The 26,326-nt window shown below is 45.8% G+C and overlaps 1 protein-coding gene across 2 annotated transcripts in view; it reads left to right on the plus strand.

Moving 5' to 3' along the window:
• LOC138299137 (putative leucine-rich repeat-containing protein DDB_G0290503) overlaps nt 1-26,326 on the plus strand; it is a 149,403-nt gene that overhangs the window by 92,602 nt on the left and 30,475 nt on the right. For both annotated transcript variants that reach the window (XM_069237187.1, XM_069237188.1), the window contains exon 3: nt 23,568-23,660. In XM_069237187.1, coding sequence (XP_069093288.1) covers nt 23,568-23,660 — 93 coding nt within the window. The remainder of the gene's footprint in view (nt 1-23,567; nt 23,661-26,326) is intronic.

Raw genomic sequence — 26,326 nt, forward strand, 5'->3', positions numbered from 1 at the left:
ATTCATTCTGCATTTTGCATGTACTACTCCAAATTATACACTGCTTCAGCATCGCACACTGAGGGTGTCCAGATAGGAATATTTCTAAATGACCTATGCATACCGCACGTGGAACCAGAGGACCGCTATGCACTAGAGACTCCTCCTGAAAATATTGGAAATAAAGGAGGCAATCAAACATACGGCACGGGTAAGACTCTGGGCACTGATGGGTGGCCAATCGAATTCTACGCCAAGTACCAGACATTATTAGCCCCCAGACTATTAACAACTTACAACACTGCATACACCAAGGGGATCCTACTTACTTGCATGCACAAGGCGACACTGGTGGTGTTACCCACACTGGGTAGAGACCCGCTAATGATGGAGTCATATCGCCCATTTTCACAAATCAACTCGGACTACAAATACTTGGCCGTGTACTGGCGAACAGACTATCACCCATAATTGCAGGGCTGATCCACCCTGACCCGAACAGATTCATTCCGGGCGGGCAGAAGCATGTTTCTGAACCTCCGTCGTTTTGTTCCCAATCGTGCTGGGCGCAAAATGTGGGGATGGGACTTGGGTAGCATCACTAGACATACAAAAAGCATTTGACACATTGGGTTGGGACTACTTGATGAAGGTGTTAAAAACAATGGGCATTGGCCTTAGCTTCCTTAGGTGGATCGTCCTTCTCCATCACACACCATTAGCACGAGCAAAGACAGGCAACCTGATTTCGGACCCCATTATTATTGAACGTGGGACCCGACAGGGATACCCCCTGTCGCCACTGCTTTTTTCATTGGCGATGGAGCCCCTGGCACATGCCCTCCGGATGCGCATTCCTGAATGGGGATTACGGATGGGCGATAGTTGGCACATTATATCACTTTACGTGGATGATGCCCTAGTATATCTTCGCAATGACCCTAGGGTGCTGTCCCAACTGATGACACTATTACAACAATTCGGCATGGCATCAGAGTAAACTGGGAGAAATCCTGTCTGTTTTCCCTCACATCCTTAACTGAAGAACAGCGTGAACAGTTGCCCCCCCCCGACATGATCCTGTAATACTGTCAAATATTTGAGGATCAGAATATACCACACGGAAAGGGACCTTATAGATGTGAATATTGGCAGGGCTCTGACGGTCGCGAGGTCCTCCTTGCAGTTTTGGACGTCCCTCCCCCCTTTCCCCAATGGGCAGACTTGCCATCTCCAATATGTTAGTGCTCCCCATATTACTTTATTACTTCTCAGCCATCCTGGTCTTATTCCCACGTAAAATGTTCACTGAAATGCGTTCCCTTTTTATAGCATTGATATGGGGTAAGGGAAGACGGCTGGTGTCCATAGATAAATTCTACGCACCCATATCGAGAGGAGGCCTTGTTGTGCCAAATTATGAACATTCTTACGCAGCTGCCCAGCTTCAATGACCCATGCACTGGCTGGCAGCACAGTTTACACAAGCTGGGTGACAGCTACAGACACGGCCCCCCACCAAGATGCTGAACTGGATTATGAAATCTTGCCCAGAAATCCCAGGAGATTATATTAATATTCTTATGAAAACTACCAAGAAATTCTGGAACATCTACTCGCACATCAAACATCAAAAATATCCATATGCTCCCCCATTTTGCTGCTATGGGTCCTGCCGGGATGCACGGACCAGCATTATGAACCGACGGTGGCCGCTTGGGAGAGAACAGGCATTATGGAATGGGGTGACCTATTCGAGGACCAGATTTTAGTCCCATATGACTGTTTGGTCAGCAACTATGGCATAACACCGGGCACCTTCCTGACATATGCTTCACTAACACGATACATCACGCAATACTGGAACAACACACATGGGGTACCACCTAAGTCCGCCCTGCTACAGGTCCTCTTATCCCGGGGGGAGCGAGAAGTGTGGTCACGAACATATACAATGTGTTATGTATGGACAGCGAACAGCCGTTCCGGGCGCTCAGGACACACTGGGAAACCGCTTTCCAAACATCGCTCACAGATAAACAATGGGTGCAGGCCTTCCTAGTGCCGAAGATCATCTGCACAAATGCCCGTTACAAATTCACACAATTTAACCACCTGCACCACACTTAACTCACCCCTACAAGGTGGGAACACGTATCCGGGAGAGGAGAGCACGTGCCCCAGATGTCAAGCTTGCAACACGGACTTCCTACATATGGTGTGGACATGTACTCATGTGTCTAAGTTCTGGGAATCTATAACTGAGATGCTAAATAAAATCATGGGAGGGAAATTATGCCCATAGGGAATACATTATATATTGGGGTTCACACACCGAACCCCACTGCGAAAGGCTACTAACAAGGTTTTAGACCGAGCACAGATTCTTGCAAATTGCTGCTTAGCAATTGTCTGGAAATCTAGTGCAACACCGCCAGCTATGGGTTGGTTATCAGACTTGCGAGCATGGATACTTGCGGAACAGCAACCACTGCATATAGATAACACATGCCGTAACCCCCTCCCCCCAGCCAGACCCCCAAACTGGGCAAACTTATTAGAAGAAGTCGAGCGACTAATAAACACGCTGCGGGCCAAGGTGGACGTAGTGCACAGGAGACCCAACGTAATAAGAGACGGCTCTCCTTCCTCCCACTAGGTAACGCACCGCCCTGTCCGCAAAGTACATTGTTCGTGCCCCCTCACACCCACACACACACACACTCTAAAAGGTTTTGTAAGTTATACGTTATGGTTACATAAGTTGTTCAAGGGAAGATCATATACATAGAACATTTGACGATACTTAGCACTATAACCTGCACCAATAGGTGCGTAGTGTAGAAATAAGCATAGCCAATGGGATGTCAAAGTTTGACAATTTAATCTCTGGACACATTACGTTGTGAAGAAATGTCTGCCTTGTATACATATGCGGAAATGATAGTTGAATGTCGACTTATATAACATGTACCCTTATGTTACTCACTTTCTTAAAACAAATAAAGATCTATGGCAAAAAAGGCCTCGCTCATCAAGTTAGGGTCCAGTTGAGCATTAAGAAGTCCATGGTGATATGTCAGCCCATAAATTGATTGTTGAATGAGGCCAACTCTCATGTTCTAGCCCGGTGGTTCTTTACATGTGGTCCGTGGACCCCTGGGGGTCTGACACGCCTCCTAAGGGGGTTCGCAGCTTTTGGAAAGTTACATAATGGGAGCAGATTAATAAAGTATACATACATACATTAAAAAACAAAAGCAAACTTGAAAACAAAACCCTCTCTGGAAGCAGCTGAGGCGCTGTTAAGGGCCAACGAGAAGAGAGCATGCATTAGGGTCAAAGAAGACCATGTGATAGGGCCACACGATATGCTAAAATCTAACATATGGCTTCACCTTTTAAAAAATAAAACTTACATTTTGAGAGGTTCTAATCTCCCATTAAATTTGAAATATTGATTTATTTGCTTGTGAACTAAATTGTTTCATAGGGTGTGTTTATTTGATTAGCTTGTTTCTATATTTGCTGTGTACTGTTAAGTTTCAAATCCTATAAATTGCTCACTCAGTTGGGGGTCACAGGTTTCCACTAGTGATATAGAAGGGGTCCACAGAAGTCAAAAGGTTAAGAGTAGCTGTTCTAGCCTAAAGGGAACTCTGAAATCAGTGCAAATGTAATAATAGAACACAACCTTAGTTTTTGGCAGAAAAAACTTTTTGGAAGAAAGGGGAGGCGTGGGGTCATTAGTCTGAAATGTAACTTTAATCAAATCATTTTTAGGTCACACGTAAGCATACGACCTCTTGTATACATCTCTTGTGGGCTTAAAGCCTTTTAGTTTGTTTCAGTGTTCTTTAAAAAATTCTTGCTTGTTAGTGGCCAGTCCTGCCTCTTTGTTCCTCCTTTTTCACTTTCGTTTCCTCCCAGGAGCAGGGACAAACAACTGTTTATCTGTATATCTCTTCTTTTCGGGACTACTTTTTAAATTTGTTTCCTGTGAGTGTTTGCCTGTGTTTAGCTTCACTGCCCGTAGCTGCTTGTTTCTTTTGTTTCAGCACAGCAACATGGGAAGGCACTCTCCCAGCCTTTTGAACTCCAGCATGATTAAAAACAGCATTGTGAATATTTCTTTTATTGGCATGGTGCCCCCTTTAATGTTTAACTTGTCTCTCCCACCACAATCTGGAGGGCTGTGAGGTCAGCACTGCCTGCGCATCAAATTTCGTGTTTAAAACATTGTATTTCTGGGTACTCTTACATGTTTGTACGGCCGCAGCCGTGCCTTCCAAGAATACAGTGTGATTTTTGGATATAAAGCACTTTTCCCAAAGATGGTTGATGACAAGTGACCTCCTTTCCCAGCCCCCAACTCTCCCAGCTCCTTTCAATTAATTGTATTAAATTGTTCTGTCACGGCTTGCACAGGAGATGTAACCATTCTTCCTGCTCTTTCAGATTTTATGAGACCTTTTTGCATACTTTTAATTATTAAAAAAGGATGAACCGTCAGTGTTTAAGCAGTTTGGGTGGGGGATAAGAAACGATGATAGGGGGAAGGGTTGGAGAAACAGTGGTAAAAATGGATCTGTCTGTCTCCTGCTCCGGGTGGCTTCCACAGCCCCCTGTCTTCGGTTACATTCCACTGAAGGAGTTTGTGGGGAGCAGAAGAACCGGTTGATGGGGGGCTGTAGAAAAAGTGGTAAAAATGGAGCTCCTGGTGGTTTTCTGCGATAGGTTAGGAAATGGATGCCAGCTCTGGGCTCTGAGAGAGGAAAGCGCCGGCTCTTTCTCCTCCCTGATGCCACATGCATGGTTTTTATTTCACGCCTTTTTGGGTTTCTCCTTGTTAGAGCATCTGACCTTATTTGGTTTCTTATCGTAAGATTATAAGGGGACGCATTAGAGGTTCGATAGATCTGTTGACTGCACTTAGAGTAGTTCCTACTATAACACCCAATCTTAAAACCAATCAATAGCAATACCAATCAATAACATCAGTCTTGGGAGTCAATAATTTCCATGCACCATGACCCCTTGGCCATGAATAACCACACCTTTATGTAAAAGTTAGAATGTTTATTTCCCTGTATTAACAATGCTAATATCCCGTAACTTAGGCTCAAAATCAAATGATAAAGATACAGAAAAAATACTAGTTGACCAAATCTCCTAAAGAATCGTAATTTAATCAAAGCTTGGACCACTATACATTCTAAAGGTTCAGTACAAATCTTAAAATAATAACTGTGCAAACGAAATGGCATACATTTAGATTCACCAAAGAAAAGACATCAACCGTTGTTAATAGTTAGTAAGCATCATCAGTGAGTATCCTAACTAACCTTCTGATTAGAATAGCATGTTTAAGCTTCATGCAAAACAATTTAGTCAACACGAATTTGGAAAACATCTAACTATTGCTCTATCAAAATTAGCGGTTGGTACCTAAGGACAAAAGCAAATAGACATAATAATCAGTAACATTGTCTTATACCTTGCCTCAGTATGGTTCTGCAAACGGTAAGTCTTCGTCAATTGGACATCTGTTCGGTCAGCAAAGCACCGGTATTCAGTAATAGAGTTCAAGATCGAAATGTTTCAAGAACAGACATAATAGAATGTCACTTCTAGACAACAAAGTTAAGAAAGGTTAAGCACGTCTCCTCTCTGGACGATCAAATAAATAATGGCGCATCTCCTCCCGGAGCAGGCTGGAAAGAATATGGCTAAATGGCATCTCTCCTCTTGGTGCAGTCTGGCTAAGTTATATTCCCTAAAACTACTTCCCACGTTGCTATTGGTCAAAGAATCGTACGTTTACGTTTAGTCCAATGAAAGTAGAACCTCAAATCTGAGAATTTACTAAACCCAGTGTTCACATGTCGAGGATTGGCTCCTCTTCTCCTGTTCCTGTCATTGTGCTCATCAGGTAACAATATTGTATTGGCTCATACTCCAGTCAGTGCATCCATTGCCTGCTCCTGGGAAGGTTGCCTTTACACACACTAAGTTATACAAAGTATCTATAGCTAGTACAACATTTTTCTAGCAAGCAATTCTCATGGGAAAGAATTTCAGCTACTAGCATTTGGTCAACGCAGTGGAAAATCACAATTTAATTCTCTAAGCAGCCATTTTAAGCTTTGTTTAAGCAATGCAACTTGACATGAGGCCGTGCAACTAGTCTCAAGACCTCGCTAAATTAAGGCCTATGATTAATAAAGCAACTACATAATACATAACCATTAATATGACATATTACTACATTAGTCCAAACATAAGCTCAGCATTTTATATTAATAAGTTGTTAATAAGTACACTTTGTGATTATTGGTGGTCACTCAAGTAGGCACATTTTAAACTTGTGTATTAATTTTCTATGGTAACTCATTTTCTATGCAGATTCAACATTCAGAGTAAATAAATATTCATTAGCAAAATGTCAGCGTTTCATCCTCCTGTCACCCTGTTCCCTTGCTTTCACTTTGCACACATGCTGATCTTGCAGCAGGGGACACAAGGATGGCTGCATTTGTTTGTGTGTACTCAAGCGGCTTTCAGAGACACCTAGCCTCATTTTATTATGCATGGAAGCGGCAGCACCGAGCCCAGACTGATGCCTCTGTCCCTTTTACACGAGTCAGAATGACTAACCCCGGCCAGCCCCCTGTCTTCGGTTACATGCCACGGATTGCTTTTGAGTATTTGAGGATTGCCTTTTAATACACGTAGGTCATCATACACTGGCAAGAGCGCCTGCCAGTGGTGTTTCTTTCAAGGGTCTCCGAAAGGGCATTGCATGCTACCGCCTTAAAATCTTGCAAGCTTTACCTGTCTGGTTCTTCTGCTGTGAGCGGTAAATAGTGCCACGACACAGAGCTGGCCAATTGTGATGCTTTTTGAAATTGAACATTTTGTTGTAATTTGCAGTTATTTGTTACATTTCCTGGCTTTAAGTGGTTTCTGGGGCGATGGGATTGGCCCTGCATTAAGAAGTAGGATCTCTTTTCTCTTGCTGGCTGTCGTTGCAGAGATGCGAGCCCAATGCTTGTTTTAATTGGTCCTACACCAGTGCTTAATTTGTGCTTGTTGTTTCCGGTGCAGAGCACGGGGACCTATTTTTGAGGGCCAGCGCTTATTCTTCTGCCTCAAGCGTTTGCTGCAGCAAAAGACACATATGGGAAAGACAGAGGAAGAGAAAAACGAAAAAAACGTCACAATGGGAGAAAGCAGAAAGCTGCAAGAGTGAGCTGAAGGGGCAGGGAGTGGCTGTAAATGGATTGGAGAGGCCCGAGATGGCTTCAGGATTACGCTGCCTCAGTACTCCGTGTTCCCACATTTAATTGCAGCAGCCGCGTGTTTTAGAGGTGGGCTTTGAGCACTGGCACGTTTTTATTTACTAATTAAGCCCTGTCCTACCCCATAGATAGCAGGCATGGGAGACGTAGGAGGGAGAGCGGGGAAGCTTTGCGTATTCAAAATGAGGAACCTGAAAAGCAACCAAGACGGCTCCCTAACCCTCTTGGTTGAGATGTACCTAGCTGAGGTGAACTTCTTTGGAGTAAAGTCTATTCAATTATCATTCAGCAATCATGGGAAGCGTGTTTTGTTTTCTAGCCGCTATGCCTCCAGCCTTTGAAAAACACTCTTTAGAAACAGCAGAGTGCCCCCTAGCTCCTAACTGGATTTATTCTTCTGTGAACTTAACTAGCCCTACAAACGGAGCGGAACCATTTTCCTATTATGGTTTTGAGACCTAGAAGATTGAGTGTCTAGTGAATGTGCTCTTTTAACGGGAGCAAACCTGAGGCCCCTCACACGTTTCTTAATAAAAATGTTTCAGTGACATGAAATGTATTTCTGGCTAATACAATTCCCATGTCGATTTGCATAAATGAAACACGCGGGAGACATCCATACATGTGCCTTAAAACACATCACTTATTTTATCTGTTTGTATAAAGGACATGTTGTATCCACTGACAGGACTGAGATATTGTGCCTGGCAGCCAGCCATGACATTCCCTCGCACGGTGTTGCATGTGCCTGTGTATGTTCTATTAAACAGCTGGCCTGCGATTGGGATTTTACACAGTCCTAGATTATCCCATCAGCGTCTAGAAAGCAATAATTAACTAGGCCATTTAAAGCTCTCCTTACCCAAGTTCACTGTTGATTGTTGGCTTATCAGCAGTCGCACATGGTTACCTGAAAAAAATTCAGTCAGACCTAATTTAATTGATAAGCCAGTATTTGCTTCCCTTTGCCACAGTCTAGCTGAAACTACATAAACAGTCAGACAAGTTCTTAACAACTATGGACCAGATGACTGTGAGGAAACTGTGTAGAGAGCTGCAGGTATGCTACGCTGACACCCTGCCTGATGAGTGGTGCAATATTGTTTATAAATCATGGTCACCATAATCTTACAAATATTTTAACTAAAGTTATGATTATTGGTAGTATTAAATGGGTGCCGGTCTTCAAGCTCTCTGAACCTGTCTTTGATTCTGTTTCTGAGGTTTGCAGGAGAGCTGTCCTGTTTAAAAAGTATTGATAATTTAGGTAAGTGACATAGATGTTCAGTAGCATTTTGATTGTCGGAGCCTATAGTTTCACTTTTCGTATAATACGTATATACCTGTAAGATATAAATGCAAAGCGCAGTTGGATAAACCATCCGAACTGGCTGAAGATATTACACAATGCCACAACAAATTAATCCATGATGCATAAATCCGCTATACACAACACATTGTAACATCTCATGATAACATGCTACACAATTCAACTACACACACACTTCTGCTCTACATCATCCCACGCCACATAATTACAAACCAATAAAATAAACTCCACATATTTAAATTCCGCTCTTTGCCACAAAATTCCACTTCACATAATAAGAATATGCTACATAATTACATTCCACTCCAAACAATATAATTACACTCCACAGAACTCAACTCCAGATAATTCCAACTCCCATAATTACACACCAACCTACATTTACACTCCACATATCTCCACTAAGTTTCAAAACACATAATTACACTAGACAAAATGAATTTCACTTTGCAACAAGCCACATAATTTGACATTTTATAAGACTATTCCATGCCATGCCACATAATACCACTTCAAACCATCCCACATAATTCCACACAATACCACACAATTCAATGCCATACAATTCTGCACTACACAACATAATTACACTCCACATAATACCACTCAGCACCACATAATTACACTCCCCTGCACACCCACTGCCCCTCATCTCTCTCCCACTCCCACTACCCCCTCACCTTGCAATTCCCCCTCCCCCTCTAATCCCTCCCTCACATTCCCTGTCTCCTCTCTATACTGCCTGCTCACACATGCTACCTTCATACAGCTCCTCAAGCTGTGCACTGGTCCACCTCTCGCTTCCACCCCCATGCATACCCCTCCCACTTGTGTCCCCCCCCCTCGTACTCTCTCTCATACAGCTCTCTTGCTCTCCTGCACTCTTCCCGTCTCTCTCATATTGGTTCACTTCAGGTATTCAAGCACAGCTTCTTTCCTGTGGCTTTTCAAGATTTCTCTCCCTCAAACCCACATTCTTCCTTCTTGGGGTTTCCTCTGCATACGCAGGTACACCCTCTGTATGCATCTGTGGCCTGGTCACCCCTGTTTCCTCTTTCTCACACACATTCTGCTCCCCTGTCTGGAGTTCATTCACCACCTCGTGCACAAACTACCTAGCCCTCTCCCTTTCTCTCTATACTTTGCAGCTCTCACCCCTATCTATTCACCTTACCACATAATTCCACTATACAATACACTACACAATTCCACAACTAACATTTCTAATTCAACCCACATATAATTCCTCTCCAAACAAAAACACATGGGTAAAAGACAGTCATTTACAACCCCAATAGCTCCAACTCTCACAAATGCGAGACCGATTGCATCGCAAATGCTTGTTAAATGTGTAATAACAAACCCAGTGTTTTAACAGCGCTTTCAAATCCAAGTTACCTTTAGAGGTGAAGGAATGGATAATTACCCAGCGGTTGTCCTTTTTAGGCACAGTAATGGTTTTCTTGGAAAAAATGTAAATAAAAGCAGCAGAGAAGGGCTACAAATCGGCGAATGTGATATGAATAGAGCAACCGCGTGTGGCTCAAACCCGCCACCAGAGGGCACTACAAACTTAAAAACCCCGAGCAACAATTGCGAACCTCGAACAGCAGAAGAATGCACAAGAATGACATAAGAATATCAAGTTTTCCACGCGTGCTCACTGTAGCAGGGTGACACCCTGCAGCATTTCGGGATCACTGACACCAATGACAAACGCAGCCACACACACGGTACTTGGCACGGGTGACAGGGCACGTGCCGCCTGGCATCCCTTTATTACAGATTCTGGTCACGCCTGGCCAGAGGATGTTCAAAGCGCACGATGCACAACTGGGTCAGCGCGCCGTCGGGGGCTTGTCCCGTGTGGCTCAGTACATCCCTTCCCAACCTGGCATTGAACTTTGTCACTTAGTATGATATACAACGTCTCTGAGTCGCTGTCTTGGTGTGAGATTAAGTCTAAGGTTGTGTCCTGGTCTGTACTCTCTCTCCTATGCATGGTTGTCCAGAGGGACACCACAGGGCCTGTCACTGTCGGATGCGGTGTCCATTTTTTCGTCGTCGTCTTCTGTTTCCGGTTCATGTGAGCTTCGGGGATCGATTCTGTGGAAAGATGTGCCTGGTCCCTTGTCCATCCAGACACGCTGAGCACTGTCCAGACTCCTGGCTCGAAAGGTTCCTGAAACTTCCACCCAGGTCTTCGTTCCTTGATGATCACTTTATCCACCTGCATGATTTTCCTTGCTGTGACCCATCCTTTCAGGCTTCCGCGCACATTCTTCTGTGTTCGTCAAACATGAGTACCCTTAGGATCATAAGGTAGGGGTATCCACCCTGGATGGACAGGAATCCTATCCCTTCTGGGTCCAGTGAGCATCAGTGACCAGTGAGAGAGTCGTGTGGTGTCCCTCTGTTTTCCCCTGTGAATTTCTGTAGGGTGAGCTCGGGGATGGTCTTCTCCACCGTGCCAATCCGAAGGGCTTTGTTCAGGATGGCCCAGTGGTGTAACAAAGGCCTCCAAACCCCCATGGTGCGGGCCCCCCCTCAGCACAGTATACTGTGCATGGGCGGCAGACCCTTGACTGGGTCCAGCGGGGATGGACTTTACAGAGGTGCCACCTCAAGTTTTGTTACACCACTGGGGTGCACATGAAGCCCTCGGCTTCTCCATTTGCTTGTGGCTACTGGGGCAGTGTTGAGTAGTTCTTTAAATTCTGCTCATTGGAACAGCAGCCCGTTATCCGTTTTGATTTCTTTCGGGAGTGTGAAGACATTATCGAGTACTGTTGCGACATTGGTGAATGCTGTGGAGTCCACCAGAATGTTGGTGACTCTTCCGTCTGGAAAGCTCCTGAAGTCAAGACTCACTTTAGACCAGGGGGCTCCCGCAATATGAGTCCATCTCGTGTAACACTGAGTTTGTTGTGCACCCTCCTGTGAGCCGCTCCCTGTTGGGCCCAAGCCGGTCATTACTTACATCAGCACTGCACATGCGGTTGTGGAATCGGGCAGGCCCCCTGTTAGTCACTGTAGATGTATTCTTCCATCGCCCTGGCACTGGTGAGGGCCTCTCTTTCAATTTGTGCAGACTGCGTTTGTCTGTGTGAGTACTTTGCTGGCAAAGGCCAACGGCACCCATCTCCCGGCTTCCACTTCTTGGGTGAGCAAGGCTCCAAGGCGTATGGGGCTTGAATCAACTAGGAGTTCTGTCTTTTTCTTTGGGTTGAAGTAGGCCATTGTCGCTTTGCTCAAGGGGGCTCTCTTTATTATTTGGAATGCTGCTTCTTCCTTTTGGCCCTATGACCATGGGGCAGCAAACCTGGCGAGAGCCCTCAGAGGCTCTGCAATTGTTGCTAGATTGGGGATGAATTTGCCACAGTATTTGGCTATTCTGAGGAAACTGCGTACCTCGATACAGTGCTCGGTGCTTTGGCCTGTTTGTCTGTGATTTGCGGGCAGTCAACTTTCACCCCCTCTTGAATGAAAATGTATCCAAAGAGCTCTATGGACATCTGGAATAAAGAACATTTTTCTCTATGGAGTGTGACTCCTTGTTCTCAGAGGTGCTTGAGGGTAGCTCAGAAATGTTTGTGGTGGTCTTCAGCAGTTGCAGAGTAGAACATCATCACTCACATTCATGATTCCTTGGAGCCCTGCTAGTGTTTCTCATATGGCATCCTGGAATACTTCAGCTGATGAATATATACCAGGGTTTAGTCTTTTGTTCATGCGTAGCCCAAGATGCTTGGAGAAGGTTGTCATGTATCTACACTCCTTTGCAAGGAGTAGCTGATGGTATCCCGCATTCCGGTCTAATTTTGAGAACCATTGCAACCCATTTACATCGGCGATAATGTTGTCCATTGTGGGCGTGATATCTCATTTTATTGCTTGGTTTGAGAGGCGCATGTCAATGCATAATCCTATCTTTCCTGGCTGTTTTGGCTTCTTCATGATCACCATGGGTGATACCCAGTGTGTCGGTCCGGATACCTTTTCTGTTATCCCTTGGCTTTTGTGCTTGTCGAGTTCTTGTTTGACTAATGGCCGTAGATGGAAAGGCACATGTTGATGGCATAGGGAGATGGGTTTAACAGATTTATCAATGTGCACTTTGATCAGAGGAGCTTTCATGCATCCTAGGTCATTGAATAATTTAGGGAATTGGCTCAGCTTATCGTCAATCTGGTGCACCTTCACATTTCCCACAAACTACACCAGTCCTAGGTCCTCTGCGGAGTGGCTTCCTAGGAGTGTTGGTTGCCTTGTCAACCATGTGAAACGTTGTTAGGATTTCTTTGTCATTTGAGTGCACACTCAGTCTTGCATCCTTTCAGTGGTAGTGGAGATTGACTCTTGTATGTGAAAATCTTGGTTTAGGATGGAACTAGTGTTGGTTTGGGCTGAAGAAGTCGGTATTGTCAGATTCCCATCACATTGACTGATGCCCCAGTGTTTATAAGGGGTTTAACCTCAGACCCAGCAGTTTCTACCATGAATGTGGGCTGTGGCCATCTGTGTCTTTTTAGGTCATAAGGGAAAGAAATGAGTAATACTTCTTCGTCTTCTGGTGACAAATCCTATGTATATATGTATTTGCATTTGTAAAGTGCATTCCGGCCATAGCATTGAAGTGCTGAGGAGAGGATGCGAAGCAGAGAGGGGACCATCGCCAAGGACGTCCAAGTGTCCCAAGACTCCTTAAAGGGAGAACAGCCAGGTTTTTAATTTCTTTCTAAAACAAAAATAAGAGTCTACCTGCCTAATGGCAAGAGGTAGTGCGTTCCAGAGTCTTGCTGCCCCTACCGAGAAGGCTTTGTCCCCCATCTCACCCTATGGCAGCGCAGCACAGTGATGAGCTGCCGGGTAGAGGATCTAAGCAGCCAGGCGGGCTAGTAGGGTTGCAAGGCCGACCCAAGATAATCGCAACCGACCTGATGAAGGGCTTTGTAAGTTAAGCAGAGTGTTTTAAACTTAATACGTTTTCCACAGGAAGCCAGTGGAGATGTCTAAGACTCCAGCTGGCGGATGAGGAGCGTGGCAGATCTAAGACCAAACGGACCACCGTGTTCTGAATTAGCTGTAGTCTATGGAGTGCGGACTTGCTGATGTTTAACATAAGGGCGTTGCAATAATCCAATATAGAAATCACAAGCGCCAAGACCACCACCATTTTCAGGTCTTCTTGGATAAAGGGAAACATTTTCTTAAGCATTTTCAATGCCCAGTAACAGCATTTAACCATCTGGTTGACTTGTTGCTCAAATGATAGGGATTTGTCAAACACCATACCCAGGTTTCGGGCAGAAGGGCACAGGACTGGACGCTCCCTGCAGGACTCTTGCCACCAGCAGGGGGCCCCATAAGTTGTTGTCAATGGCGAAAAAAAATATTTCCTTCTTTTCCCTATTCAGTTTAAGCCAATTGCGGCTCATCTAGCTCTTGATCTTGCTCATGAATTGAAGGAATCTGTCTGCCACCTCCTCCCAGTTATGAGAAACCGGGATGATCAACTGAGTGTCGTCTGCGTAAAACACCACTTGGAAGCCGAATGAACGTACCAATCTGGCCAGTGGTGCCACGTAGAGATTAAACGAGGTAGGGCTAAGTGAAGACCCTTGTGGAACCCCACAGGGTAATTGAAACGGAGTCGCCCTATAATCTCCGCATGACACTGTGATGGATCTGTTCGTGAGAAAAGACTTGAGAATATCAATTGCCCTATCTCTGACACCCGCCTGATGCAGGCGCTGGATCAGCAATTGAGGGGATATGGGGTCGAATGCAGCGGAAAGATCCAATAGAACTAGGATAGCGCCCTATGGACAGTGCCTGTATGGTTGTGGGCACTTGGTGGTTCGTTCAGGGACAGTTGCCTGACAGCTTATGAGGGGGTTCGCTTTCCTCTGGTACTTCTCCCTCTGGGCCCTCTCTGGCATTATGTTGCAATGTTATTTATTTTTCTGCAGTTTGAGCACATGCGGCCTTGTGCCGGGCAATCGCTTCGGGTGTGTTCTTCATGGCTGCAGTATCTGCAGCCGGGTTCTGTCTGTGATGTGGCCGTTGTTCAGGGTACTGTTCCTCTTTCCCCTCGTGTGTACGGTGTTGGCACATTCTGTTTTCACAGCCGAGGCTTTTTCCGAATTCTGGTTTATGGCAACGTCCATTTTGTTAGCTCTCGCAGCCGTGTGGTTATGGGATCTTGCCATGATCAGAATGTCATCTAGGCTGATGTTCGCTTTTCTCAGGATGAGGCCTCTGAGTATCTTATTGCAGCATCCTTGGATGATTTGTGGTGTTATTTCCTTCGGTTGGTCGTCTGTGGTGCATGTGCTGGCTACTGCTCACAGGTGTGCATAGAACTTATCTATGGATTTCCCTTGCCGCTGGGGGTTTGGCGAAGTTTGAAATGCTCGAAATCTGGGTTGAAATGCACATTGAGTGCTCACTGCTGCATCTTAGTCCTTTGCTGCACTGTTGTTGGGGAGGTGCTAAAATATCTTATAGATTTTGCCTCCTACATAGCGTAGGAGCGAGCGTTTCACAGCCCCATTGTTTTCCCGGGTGGCAGTGAAGTAATTGTCCAGCCTCTCTACCCATGTCCTGCCGCGGGGTGATGAGGTTGCAGAGTGGGCTAACTCACAGACTGGTTGTAGCATGCCTACAAGAACTTGTTGTGGAGGAAGTAGTCTTTGCGGTTGTACTTGTGGTGGTGCTGCATATGGGTCATCAGCCATGACTGGGCATGGTGTGAGAGGCTCACTTCTTTCACAGAGTTGTGGGGTGTAGCAGGGTTCAGATCCATTAGTGTGCTCTGTTGTGGGGGGCACTGCGCATGTCGCTTGTTTGTGGGATGGCTCTTGCGCTCTATTGTGCTGGCTTGTGACTGAGTTATGTTGAATGACCCCTTTTTAACTTTATTTATTTTGTTTGTTTTCTCTTAGTTTTTTCCCCTTTTTTTTTCTTTTGTATTTTTCTTTGGCCTTCAATTTGCAGAGTACATAGTCTGGGGTGCCACCGACAACGAATTGGCTTATTGTGTTGGTATTGTTTCCCATTCAGAGCCTTTATGTATTATTTTTTTATTTCTTTCTGGTTGTGGTGGCTATGGAGGAGCGACTGGGCTCACTGACGGCAGAGGATCACTGCTGTTGCCGCTGACTCCTGTATAGCCTGGACGCGCAAAGGCGCTCATCCTATTAGCTTGTTTTCGGGTGGGCGAGACGCATCCCTTGTGTCGCGGGAGGTCTGGGGCTGGGCGGGGAGTGAAACGCGGTGCAAGCCACGAGTGGGACTGCTCGCTGGGCATTACCTAGAGGCAGAGTCGGTGAGGACAGTAAGCGGTGACGGCTAACGAGCCTTGTAGGGCAAAGCACCCGACCAGCTGGATGTGGGATGGCACTATTACCGCTGGCTTCGAGGCCCTCGGTAGTCCACAGAGTTCAGCAGTCTCATGGAGTTGGCCTGGGGGCTGTTGGGCAATCAGGTTGCTTCGGGTCACAGCTCAGACCTTCTGGTGCTGTCAGGATGAGCTCAAAGGGGTAGCGGGGCACGCAGGGGAGCACTCTAGTCTCCAGTGTAGCAGGGTGACACCCTGCAGCATACAAGGCCCGCTGACACTAATGACAGATGCAGTCACACACAAGGTACTTGGTATGGTTGAAAGACCATGTGCAGTCTAACACCCCTTTATTATATAGCCCATGGCCACGCCTGGTCAGAGAAAGTACAAAGTGCACATCCAGGTCAGTGCGCTACCGCAGGGTTGTCCGGGTGGCTCACTACACTGACAGCATTGCTACATAATATGATTCTTAATACATAAACGTATGTTTATGGCGTACATCAAGAGGTGTAATATATTAGTGTGAGATTGTTTTGGAATGATGCTAAAACATTAGCTGATGGTTAAGCATGGGTGCATGACTGAGAAATGGGAAAAAAAAGAAAAGGGGACAAAATAAAGAGATCATTCATTGGATAAGCAGTCCCTGGTCCTGAAAGGCACTACTCTTTTGATGGATGTGCAATTTGTGCACAAGCAAAATGCTGTCTCATCATTGAGTGAGTCAATAACTGAAATACGCTGCACCTTTGCTGCTTGCTGTATGCTATCATGGGCGGAAGCTAAATGTGAAGGACACTACAATAGACCAATGGATGAAGACGGCTGACTGAAAGCAGAGCATGTGTATAATATATGTGTGCATATTGCAAGTATTGTTTGGAAAACAGAGCAGATTGGCTGAAGCCAAACCTGAGAAGCATTGGAAAAGCCAATCGGTCAGTGGGTGGCCACTAGCCTTTTGGTTTTCAATGCTTTTTTGGATGTGTCATAGTTTTTCAAAACAGCTGTCATATTAGGGAAGCAACTGGGTCCTCGTCTTGCCATAGAAACAAATGGCTAAAAGCAAAAATATGTTTTGGGACATAGTAGTCCTGGCACTTAAGAAAACTACTTTGCATGTAAATTTGCTCGTGGGAAATGTACTTTCACTCAAGTTAAAGTTAGCTAATGGTTATAGTGGACTGACCAAATGCCTCGTGCTGTAGCGGGCGGAAGAAAAATGTGAATGACACAGTAACAGACCGATGGATCGAGAGGGTTGGCTCAAAGCCCCTTTAAGTATTTTACACATATAATTGTAGTTAGATTAAAAGGTCTTGGTTAACGTCAGACTTAACAAGCATTGGCAAAGCCAGTTATTCTCACCAATGCTAGATCTATTGGCTTTGTCAATTGTTTTGTTAGTTATGCTGTATATTATGGGATGGTATGGCCTGTCATTGTATGGTATAGTATGGTATGGCCTGTCGTGTGGTATGGTATGCCCTGTCATTGTATGGCCTGGCCTGTCATTGTATGGTATGGTATGGTATGGTCTACCATTTTATGATATGGCTTGCCATTGTATAATATGCTATGGAATGGCCTGTAATGGTATAGTATGGTATGGCCTGTCATTGTGTGGTATGGTATGCCCTGTTGTATAACATAGTATGGTATGGCCTGTCATTGCATAGTATGGGATGGCTTGTCATTGTATGATATGATCTGCCATTGTATTATATGGCATGTCATTGTATAGTATAGTATGGAATGGCTTGGTATGGTATGGAAGTAGCAGGTTACGTGGTGTTCACAAACAAGCATCTGAGTTCCATTAGAATGGACAATGCATGAGTTGTGCAGAAAGCCAGTTGTAGTAAATGAATCTGTACATTATCAATAAGATGTGTGGAGTGACTTTGGAAGAAAAAAAAAGAAAGTTAAATGTTGAGTTGAGGAATTCTCCCACCTTTGCATAAACTTGTGATGCATTGTTTACAACATGCATATGTAGAGTTCGAAAAATGAGTGTAAGTAAACATTTTATGCAAATATCGGTCATGTAGTTGCATGCTGCATACATTACACAAGTCACCTGGATGAGAATCTGCATGAACTTGCTCAAGGGTATAAACCGCATGCATAATCTTAAGATACGCTTCGCATAACTTGGGCACTCTGTATGTGCTTCAGTGCAGGCCTTCTTACTTCTGATGAGTTTTTAGGCCATGACCCAGCGCTGAGGTCATAAGCCACACAGTATCCTCCGATGTGTTATGGTGTAAACAGCACCACTGAGAGTGGTGGGGCAGGCAAATGAGTGGGATGGGTGCATGCACGCTACATGTAAGGATAGAGTAAACAAAAAAAAAAGTAAATAAACATCTTCCCTTGCTTACACGGTGACCGACACATCCTCCTCGCTCCGGTTTCGGCTTATACTCCCTTAACTAATCCTGATGCTGCTCTCATGCTGATAACCTGCATGAGAGGAGCTCCAGGATTGGAGGGAGCCACCTCTCTTGGCGCTCCAGTGGGCACTCGAGGCCTGTGCTTGCGCTCAAACCAGTTGTTCTCTTTGAAAGTTTTGTTTCTACTATCACAAAAGATATAGAATGGAAAAGCACAACTCTTGGAACGAAAATAGTGAACTACACCAAACGGACCCTTTTTTGTTTTTTTTGTTTAAAAATGTTTAGCAGTTTGCAATATTTATGTTAAAAAATGTGGCTGCTGGGCTTCACAGGATTAAACTTTTGACTTTTTTTAATGTGTGATTTGTACACATATCTGCATAAGGGTGAAAAATATTAGACTATGATATGAGGAATCCTAGGGGCCATTGTGGTATCTGTACAACACCAAATGAATAAATACATGTCTTCAAGGTAAGAAAGGGAAAGCACAGTTGGTCGATGAGGTGTTGATCATGGCTGATATTGTTGGTTCTAGTGGGCCGACTCATTCCTTGACCAGCCTTGATGGGTGAACAATGGGTAAATGGTGTGGTTCATGCGATAAAGATTGTGATTGTTTCAGTGTTTGAGAGGGTGAGGGTGAGGGTGAGAGTGAAGTGGTCTGCGTAGCTGATTTCTTTGCAGTAGCTTGTTAATGGGGTGGCTGTTCCCTTGAATTTGGATTGAACACCTAATTCTTTAAACATTTTGAGCAGTTTTTCCATACATACTCACTGTAAGAACCCCATTTTTAAAGAAAAGCTTTTGTCCTCTAAAATTACCACATAATATTGTTTTGCTTTGTGTTAGAAATCGGGTCTTTGGTTGCCAGCCAGGTTACCCCCTGTCCAAGCAAGGACCCTCACTCTAGTCAGGGTAAAGGAGAATCACCCTCAGTTAACCCCCGCTCATCCCCCCTGGTCGATTGGCACAAGCAGACAGGCTTAACTTCAGAGTCTAGGTGTAAAGTATTTGTACCAACACACACAGTAACTCAGTGAAAACACCACAAAATGAGACCACACAGGTTTAGAAAAATAGGAAATATTTATCTAAACAAAAAAAGACCAAAACGACAAAAATCCAACATACACAAGTCAAGTTATTAATTTTAAAAGCAAAAGGGTCTTAAATCCTTGAGAAAACAGTAAAAACACTGCTAGCGTTGAAAAGTACCTGGGTAGCGTCAAAATAACACGCACAGGCAAGTGTGTGTCGGAAAAGGTTAGCAATGCGTCGATTTCTCATCTGCAAGCGAGACCGTGCGCCTCCAGCCGGGTAAGTGTGTGTTATTTTTCCTCTCAGTAGGACAGCGATGCGTTGATCCGGGCAAGCACTCTGGTCCGGGAAGGCTTTGTGTCGTTTTTCCGTGCCCAGCGCGGTTTGCGTCAAAAATCCTGCTGCACGGTTTCAGCAAAACCACGCTATGTGGGTTGCGACATTATCAGCCTCCGCTAGCGGGTGCTGCACCTCGTTTCTTCAGCTGCGTGCGTCGATCTTCCAGCTGCAATGCCGGTGGAGCATCGATTTCTGCTGCGAAGCCGGCGGCGCATCGTTTTTCGGCCACGTCTCGGAAGGTGTGTCAATATTTTCCCCGCACAGCAGTCTGTGCTTGGATTTTCAATCTTGGTCTGCCAGCTTCACCTGTCAAGGCCACAGGAACTGAATAGGGCACCACTTGGCAGGGCAGGAGTCTCAGCATAGAGTCCAGGTGCTGGCAGGAGAAGTATTTGATGGCCCTGAGGCTTCAACAACAGGAGGCAAGCTTAGGACAAGCCCTTGGAGATTTCTTCACAAGCAGGAATGCACAACAAAGTCCAGTCTTGGTCCCCTTGCACAGGCAGAAGCAGCAACTGCAGGATAGCTCCACAAAGCACAGTCACAGGCAGGGCAGCACTTCTCTTCAGCTCTTCTCCAGGCAGAGGTTCCTCTTGATGTCCAGAAGTGATCTAAAGTCTGTGGTTTTGGGTGCCCTTCTTACACCCATTTTGTGCCTTTGAAGTAGGCTTACTTCAAAGGAAAGTCTCTTTTTGTTTGTGAAATCCTGCCTTGCCCGGGCCAGGCCCCAAACACACACCAGGGGGTTGGAGACTGCATTGTGTGAGGAAAGGCACAGCCCTTTCAGGTGTAAGTGACCACTCCTCCCCTCCCTCCTAGCACAGATGGCTCCTCAGGATATGCAGGCTACACCCCAGCTCCCTTTGTGTCACTGTCTAGAGAGAGGTGCAAACAGCCCAACTGTCAAACTAACCCAGACCGGGAATCCACAAACAGGCAGAGTCACAGAATGGTTAAAGCAAGAAAATGCCCACTTTCTAAAAGTGGCATTTTCAAACACACTATCTCAAAACCAACTTTACTAAAAGATGTATTTTTAAATTGTGAGCTCAGAGACCCCAAACTTCATATGTCTATCTGCTCCCAAAGGGAATCTACGCTTTAATCATTTTTAAAGGCAGCCCCCATGTTAACCTATGAGAGAGACAGGCCTTGCAACAGTGAAAAACGAATTTGGCAGTACTTCACTGTCGGGACATATAAAACACATTTGTATATGGCCTACCTTAAACATACACTGCACCTTGCCATGAGGCTACCTAGGGCCTACCTTAGGGGTGTCTTACATGTAAGAAAAGGGAAGTGTTAGGCCTGGCAAGTGGGTACACTTGCCCAGTCGAATTGGCAGTTAAAATCTGCACACACAGACACTGCAGGGGTAGGTCTGAGACATGATTACAGGGCTACTAATGTGGGTGGCACAACCAGTGCTGCAGGCCCACTAGTAGCATTTGATTCACAGGCCCTGGGCACCTCTAGTGCACTGTACTAAGGACTTTCCAGTAAATCAAATATGCCAATCATGGAAATCCAATTACACATACATTTTACATAGAGGTACTTGCACTTTAGCACTGGATAGCAGTGGTAAAGTGCCCAGAGTGACAAAAACAGCAACAACAGAGTCCAGCACACATCAACAACCTGGGAAACGGAGGCAAAAAGTTAGGGGAGACCTCGCCAAGGATGCCAAGTCTAACACTTTGGTTCTTTGGAGAGGTTAACCTCAGCCTACCCCTTGTAGAGCCATGTACCTGCTAGCTCACTGATCTCTTTTGTCAGTGATTGCTCTGGACTGTGACTCTTATGCATAACACACAGATGAGAAACCCGTTGGTGTTGGTTATTTTTGACAGTGTGTTGTTGTAGAGGGGCTTGAGTTCTGTGTTGCGTGCTTCCGTCTCTGGTGGTAGGTGTGTGGTTACTAACAAGATCACACTTCTCTGAGCTAAATTCTCGTGGATGATAACAAATGTAGTTGCATGCAGGGATGACTGCTTGGTTGGATTGCACATAATGAGATCAAAGTGTATTAAGCGGTGATCAGACCATGCTACCTTCTCCACGGGGATACAATGGTGTTGCTGTTGGTAGGAAGCTGGGTGAAGGCCCAGTGTAATGTCTGGCTGTTGTAGGGACCTGCAGCACTGACCTAATGGTTATGATTCAGTACTCTGCAGTGTTGAGTGTGACTTGCCATAGTGCATGGTCTTCATCTGCCCACAGATTAAAGTAATGTGTGTGTGTCTGTGTGTATGCGTATGACACAATGTGGGAACACATGTCCCTGTGTGATCTGACAATGTCTTACTGTCTTTGCCTCCACTGGAGTATCACAGAATCATTGACATTGAGCATGTCCAGGTCCCTAAGTGTGCTCCTGTGTGTGTGTTTGAGTCAGGGGCATTGTGAGAACATCACTGTCACACCATTGGTGTGATGCTGAATATGTTCAGGTCCTTCATTGGGTCCTTCAGTGTGTGTGTCTGAGTGAGTGGTAGTGTACGAACACTTCCCTGTGTGTGACTCTTATTACGCGACTTTGCCTTTGACTCCATTGGTGTGCCTATGACAGTGAACTTATTCAGATCTCAGTCAACCCCTTAGTATGTGTCCGAGTGTCACTTAATTTTTTTTTAATATTACCCTAAATAAAAGTAGCTTGTCCTCTCTGAATCTGAAAAAAATTGTGAAAAAAAATCGCATGTGATTGAGAGAATTTGTAAATGCAGAGATATACGAAATTCATACCCATTCAAGTCTGCCAGGCAAGTTATTAAAATGCTAATATCCCTTAAACTACTGGACAGAATTAAATCACACCAACGACTACATGCTTTTTGGTTAAAGTTCTACTTTCATGCCAAGTTTGGTGTAAATCCATTCAGCAGCTTGGGCTGTAAACATGGGCAGCATTTCCAGTGGTAGCTAAAATGGGGAATCACTTCTTTAACCCCCTCGCTCCCCACATTTAGCTCTTTCGGAAACTCTGTCGGTGAGGTCAAAAGTTTCACACAAGTCAAAAATCCTTTTAATGGGGGAGGGGTGTACGTAAAAACAGTTAAAGGGAAATATAGCTAGGTGAAAATATCAGCTATAACATAATGTTTTAAATTAACAACACCCCTGAAATTCACTATTTACAGTTATCTCAAGTGATTGTAACTCATGCCCCAAAGCAAATGTAACTCGCACCCTTGCCACTCAGTCTTGTATGTTGGAGTTTCACATGTTATTATGGATGTTATCAATGCATCTATTGGACGTTCATGCGTGATGTAATATATGAGGGTATAAGCAGTGCATGGCGACGGTGCGAGTTATAGTTCACATTTGATGGTTGCTAATTCACAGGTTATTCTGAGATGCAGTCAACACTCAAATGCAGAAAATAATTCACAAACCACATCTGACAAATTCACAGTAGTTGGCCAGGTTGCACCCAGATGTCGAAATTAATAATTAGGGAGTGGCACTAACTGCAGCTGAAAGTTAGAGATATTTCTTACCCAGGTGTAGATGAGGCGCGTCCAGATTCAGCACAAGCCTTTTGGAGACAGCATCCTCATACACAAGAACCAGCTCACCTGTAGCGGCCAGAAGCAGACTGAACACTTTACAGGCAGCACCAAGAAGCACGGGTAGCAGTAACCACGATGGGTGCAGGGCCTGGCCTTTTCCGATTTCTGTTTCTGCAGACCTTTTATGGCCTCCTGTTGGTGGTGTCTACTGTAGCTCTTTCCCCATCAGTTGAAAGTCTCATGTTTCCTCTATGTATGTTCTGTGAGTGACTCAAATTAATTCTGTTTCTTTTTCTTCCTTTTATGCAGAAGCTTCCAGTTTTTCGTAAGCTGCAGCAGTCTGTGCAGCAGTTAAAGAAACAGCTGCAGGCGGCCCAGGAAGAAATCCGTGCCCTGAAGGAGGTAAGAGACCAACCAATGTGCAGGGGATAGAGTATGACTCCAAAGGCTCATAACCGAGAAATTACACTCCTAGTCCGGCGCTCTCAAGAGCCTAGTCCGGCGCTCTCAAGAGCCTAGTCCGGCGCTCTCAAGATCCTAGTCCGGCGATCTCAAGATCCTAGTCCGGCGCTCGCGCTCCTAGTCCAGCGCTCGCAGTCCACACACTCACATTCATGGTGCAGCGCTCACACACCTAGTCAAAAGCTCACCTTCCGGGCCCAGTGGTCACACTCATAGTGATGTGCTCGCACTCCAGGTCCAGCTCTCGCACTCCAGGTCCAGCTCTCGCACTCCAGGTCCAGAGCTCATATTTCGGGCCCAGCACTCACACTCATGTGTCCAGCACTCACACTCATGGGGCAGCACTCATGTTCCTAGTCCGGTGTTCACACTTCTGGTGCAGCACTCATGCTCCTAGTCAAGAGCTCATATTCCAGGCCCAATGCTCGCACTCGTGGGCCCAGCGCTCGCACTCGTGGGCCCAGCGCTCGCACTCGTGGGCCCAGCGCTCGCACTCGTGGGCCCAGGGCTCGCACTCGTGGTCCCAGGGCTCGCACTCGTGGTCCCAGGGCTCGCACTCGTGGTCCCAGGGCTCGCACTCGTGGTCCCAGGGCTCGCACTCGTGGTCCCAGGGCTCGCACTCGTGGTCCCAGGGCTCGCACTCGTGGTCCCAGGGCTCGCACTCGTGGTCCCAGGGCTCGCACTCTTGGGCCCAGGGCTCGCACTCTTGGGCCCAGGGCTCGCACTCTTGGGCCCAGGGCTCGCACTCTTGGGCTCAGGGCTCGCACTCTTGGGCCCAGGGCTCGCACTCTTGGGCCCACACTTTTGGTCCCAGCGCTCACACTCTTGGGCTCACACTTTTGGTCCCACACTTTTGGTCCCAGCGCTCACACTTTTGGTCCCAGCGCTCACACTTTTGGTCCCAGCGCTCACACTTTTGGTCCCAGCGCTCACACTTTTGGTCCCAGCGCTCACACTTTTGGTCCCAGCGCTCACACTTTTGGTCCCAGCGCTCACACTTTTGGTCCCAGCGCTCACAGTCCTAGTCCAGAGCTCACATTCCAGGCCCAGCCATTCTGGGCCTAGCTCTCTCACTTACAGTGCTGGGCTCACACTCCTAACCCATGACTTCCTAGTCTGGTGCCCACACTCATGGTGCAGCGCTCACACACCTGGTGCAGCACGTTTACACTCCAAGTCAAGTAACACACAATAGGGAACCCCAATAATCCCTCAAGAGACTGGGTACATATATGTAAAAAACAAATACTGCTGAAGGAGTAATTTCGCACACAACCACAAAGTTAGTGGATCAGTAAAAATTCTTAAAAAGGGCTTGCTATAAAAATTGAGATGAACTCTTGAAAGATACATGCCAATCATGCCGTTTTCTTAATTTTACTGTATCACTACATATGGTATTGAATATCAAAGTTATTCTAAAAAACTGGCATTTATTAGAGTCTGATACTCTCATGCTAGAAAAACATTTGCCTTCAAAATAGGCTGCAATCTAAAAGACAGACTGGTAGAAGCATATAAGGAACCAAAGAAATTGTGAATCACACAGTAATGGGTTTTGAACCCAATGGTAGATTATTACAAATGTGGTATTTGCAGTTATACCAGTACTGCTAGAAGCTGTATGGTGAACGATCGAGAATGGAGCCTGAAACATTTTTCCAACTGTGCATCCAAGAACGCGGTTTATTGTATTGAATCCCCGTGCGATCTCAAGTACATGGGTACAACCGCACAAGAAGGGCAACGCAGGATCCTTCAACATCAGTCACGAATTCGCTGTAGTGTGTTAAAAGCACCTTTGGTGGAACACTATAATAAAATGAATCCCAGTGCGATACTATGGTTTGTACTTGAGGTTGTCACCAGTACAATAAGAAACCATGATGTGGCTAGATTACTTACACAATCGATCAAAAAGATTGATAAAGCGCGCAACTCACCCGTGAGGGTCTCAAGGCGCTTGGGGGGAGGGGGCAGGAGGGTTACTGTTTGAACAACCATGTTTTGAGGTTCTTTCTGAACAGCAGGAGGTCATTGGTTTTGCGGAGGTTGGTTGGGAGGGAGCTCCAGGTTTTGGGGGCGAGGTAGGAGAAGGACCTGCCTCCTGTGGTGGTGCGTTGGATGCGGGGGACTGTGGCTAGGGCGAGGTTGGATGATCGGAGGTTGCGGCCGGGAGTGTGGAAGTTCACTCTTTCGTTGAGGTATGTCAGGCCGGTGTTGTGGAGGGATTTGTGTGCGTGGATGAGGGTCTTGAATGCGATTCTCTTGTTTATGGGGAGCCAGTGAAGGGATTTGAGGTGTGGTGAGATTCATTCGTAGCGGGGGAGGCCAAGGACGAAGCGTGCGGCTGTTTTCTTGATTCTTTGGAGTTTGCGTGTGAGTTTGAGAGTGTGGTGCCGGCGTAGAGGGCGTTAACATAGTCGTTGCCGTTACACAGAAAGGGAACAGGTGGATATGGTTGTTTGAAGCGGTGCGCAAGGGTCTAAATCAACAAATTGAACGGCAAACATTGGCTACTGTATGAATTCCCAGCTTTTACAGCCACTTAGAGATAATTATAGTTCCACCTGTTGACATAATTGTTTTTCCTAGGGTGCCTAAGA

Source organism: Pleurodeles waltl, chromosome 6 (assembly GCF_031143425.1).
Source record: "Pleurodeles waltl isolate 20211129_DDA chromosome 6, aPleWal1.hap1.20221129, whole genome shotgun sequence".
Classification (NCBI taxonomy): Eukaryota; Metazoa; Chordata; class Amphibia; order Caudata; family Salamandridae; genus Pleurodeles; species Pleurodeles waltl.